The 2,903-nt window shown below is 39.1% G+C and overlaps 1 protein-coding gene across 1 annotated transcript in view; it reads right to left on the bottom strand.

The window, feature by feature from the left end:
• Positions 1 to 2,903, bottom strand: part of Kif4a (kinesin family member 4A) — a 102,551-nt gene that overhangs the window by 90,553 nt on the left and 9,095 nt on the right. The window contains exons 3-4 of the mRNA XM_021152906.2: positions 1,977 to 2,167; positions 260 to 352 (exon numbers count right to left, since the gene is read on the bottom strand). Coding sequence (XP_021008565.1) covers positions 260 to 352; positions 1,977 to 2,167 — 284 coding nt within the window. The remainder of the gene's footprint in view (positions 1 to 259; positions 353 to 1,976; positions 2,168 to 2,903) is intronic.

Genomic DNA, 2,903 nt, shown 5'->3' with positions numbered 1-2,903 from the left:
TAATGGACTGAACCTCTGAATCTGTAAGCCAGCCCCAATTAAATGTTGTTTTTTATAAGACTTACCTTGGTCATGGTGTCTGTTCACAGCAGTAAAACCCTAACTAATACAAGTAGTTACCAACATTTGCAATAACATCAACAAAGAGAGAGAAAGGAAAGAAAGAAAGAAAGAAAGAAAGAAAGAAAGAAAGAAAGAGAGAAAGAAAGAGAGAAAGAAAGAGAGAGAGAAAGAAGAAAGAAAGGAAGGGAAAACACACCTTTATGCCTTCCTTAGGGTCCTCCCGGATATTTATTTGAGAAGCTTTCTCACGAGATGAACATAGAAGGTCCAAAATTTCTTCATTATAGATCTGATATTGTTGAAAGAAAATGGCAAGATATGTTAACAGTGGCCATCTCTGTGTGGACTGCAAGACCATAAGTAATTTTTGATTACACTTATAAAGGCTGTCATGGGTATGGGGTACAACTCTGTGGTAGAGCCATCCAGGTAATCCCTAGCATTGCAAACCAAAGCAGCAAAGAGAACAAAAGGGGAGGAGAAGGGATGGGAGAGGATGGGAGGAGAGGAGCTGGGGGGACTGAACCTGAGCACTCTCCAGGACAGCGTGTGCTTTTTCTCCAGAGCCTCTCCGGGCCCCAAATTCAGTTCCTTCATGATATCATAACTGCATCAGTTTTACCAATTTAACCAATTAAAATGTGAGCATTAGTTGCTTATGGGAAGGCAGGGTGGAAGTTGGGAGCAAGGGAAGAGAAGGGTTGTAACTAATACTTCAATAAAACAGTAAAACTTTAAATAATTAAGAGAATGTTTCATGTGATACATACTACAGGTCTTTGCTGTTATTGCTAATATCACTATTTAATACACTAGTTTCTCCAGTTATTTGTACATTCAATTACCTTGACCAAGGCTGGATTAATCAAGACTCAGAAAGCTAATCTGGGTGGGGTTGGAAAGATGGCTCAATGGTCCTCTACTGCTCTTGTAGAGGACCCAAATTTGGTTCCAGCAGCTATGTCAGGCAGCTTACAACTGCCCTCCAGCTCCAGGGGATCCTATGACTCTGCCATGCTCAGGACCTACACTCATGTGTGCATACCCACATACACACAAACACAGAATTTAAAATATAAAACAATAAAAATAAAGGCTAATCGACTTCAACTCACCTGCTCATTTTATCTCTTATATCTGATAACATAATGTAATTCAACATGAGGATGAACTATTACACACAATTTATGATTACATGCATAAGCTTTATAAGTTTAATTATAGTTCCTCATATATAGATATCACTTCAGTAGACCCAATAAGTTAGCTTCTCAGAAGCCAGATTCTCTAAATATGCCTTATGGTATCATGAGGTTAGACACAATTGGACAGTAATTTTATACCGATATACATTATTCAGGTTCCTATAAGGACAGTGGGTTTAAAATCTGTTAGTCTACTGATATCTCCCACATACATGATCTAAGTCCCTAGATCAGGGTCTGGCACATAGTAGATGCTCAGTAAGTATCTGTTGCGTAAATATACATTTTATCACCACTTACACACAGCATAATATTTTGCCTGATTTTTAATAACATTCTTCATGAAGCAGCAGCAGCATTCTAATTCAAGCCTTAGCAGTGAAGTGAAATGGGGCACTTTTCTGCAGACTCCACAGAGAATCAGTGATACAAGCCAAACGAAAATTAAAGAATTCCTATCATATTTTTGCATGGCAGTGCCAATTCTTCTAACAATCAGATTAAGTAGATAATTCTAATTAAGAAAAGAACTGGGTAGCATCCAGATCCAACTGAGCAAGTAAGTTTTAGCTATCAATTTATTAAAATGCAATTTACTAAAAATTCAATTTGCTGATTTGAGTCATGCCAAGAAAATTCTCATTTGGATGTATTTTCCCACTCAAAGATAATCTTGAATTCAGAATGACTGGGGGAGAAATCACTTACCTCCAAGTAAGACACTTTCAGAGTAAATTCGAAGTCACTCTTTTTATTAATTTCTTTGAAGAGCAGTTGTATTACCCTGGGAATAACCCCAATGGCTGAGTCATGTTCTTGTTCTGCAGTGTATGCACCTCCCATTGAATATGTTTTTCCAGATCCAGTCTGCCCATAGGCCAGGACAGTTGCATTGTATCCTGGCAAAATAGAAACCATGGGGATAGTAGTGTTCAAGACTGTTCATCTGGTTAACGTGCAGCTATTGCTTGTAACAAAATTGAGGTTGTTTTCTTAAGACAGAGTCTACTGAAAACAGCAAATACAAAGCAAAGGTCTGTGTGTTCCAAGGTTTGAATTCCTCAAGAAAAGCAAAGAAAAATACTGACCTCTGACTGTGCTACCGTTTCAAAGCCCTTAAGAGCTAGGAAGTCAAATATAGATTGTGACTAAGATAATAAAAGTCAGGTCATAGTAAAAAAACCTTTCAAAGATTCATACTTGAAGTATTTGTACTTCTAATCTTGAATAATGTTAAATTATGGAAAGAAAATACAAGTTTCAGCCAAGCAATGGTGGTGAACACCTTTATCCCAGTGCTCTAGAGGCAGAGGCAGAAGCAGAGGCAAGGGGATCGGGATCTCTGAGCTCAAGGCCACCCTGGTCTATAGAGTGAGTTCCAAGAAAGACAAGGCTACACAGAGAAACCCTAATCAGCCACAAGGAGCAAAAATGATTCTGGTATGAATTTGTATGAAAGTCTTGCCAAATGTAAAAGCACATGCCTGTATCCCAGAAATTGGGTGGCTAAAACGTGAGGATTAAGAGTTGGGATTGGAGCCGGGCGTGGTGGCGCATGCCTTTGATCCCAGCACTCGGGAGGCAGAGGCAGGCGGATTTCTGAGTTCGAGGCCAGCCTGGTGTACAAAGTGAGTT

This window comes from Mus caroli, chromosome X (genome assembly GCF_900094665.2).
Source record: "Mus caroli chromosome X, CAROLI_EIJ_v1.1, whole genome shotgun sequence".
Classification (NCBI taxonomy): Eukaryota; Metazoa; Chordata; class Mammalia; order Rodentia; family Muridae; genus Mus; species Mus caroli.
Note: the sequence above shows the minus strand (reverse complement) of the source record. Positions and strands in the feature narration are given on the sequence as shown.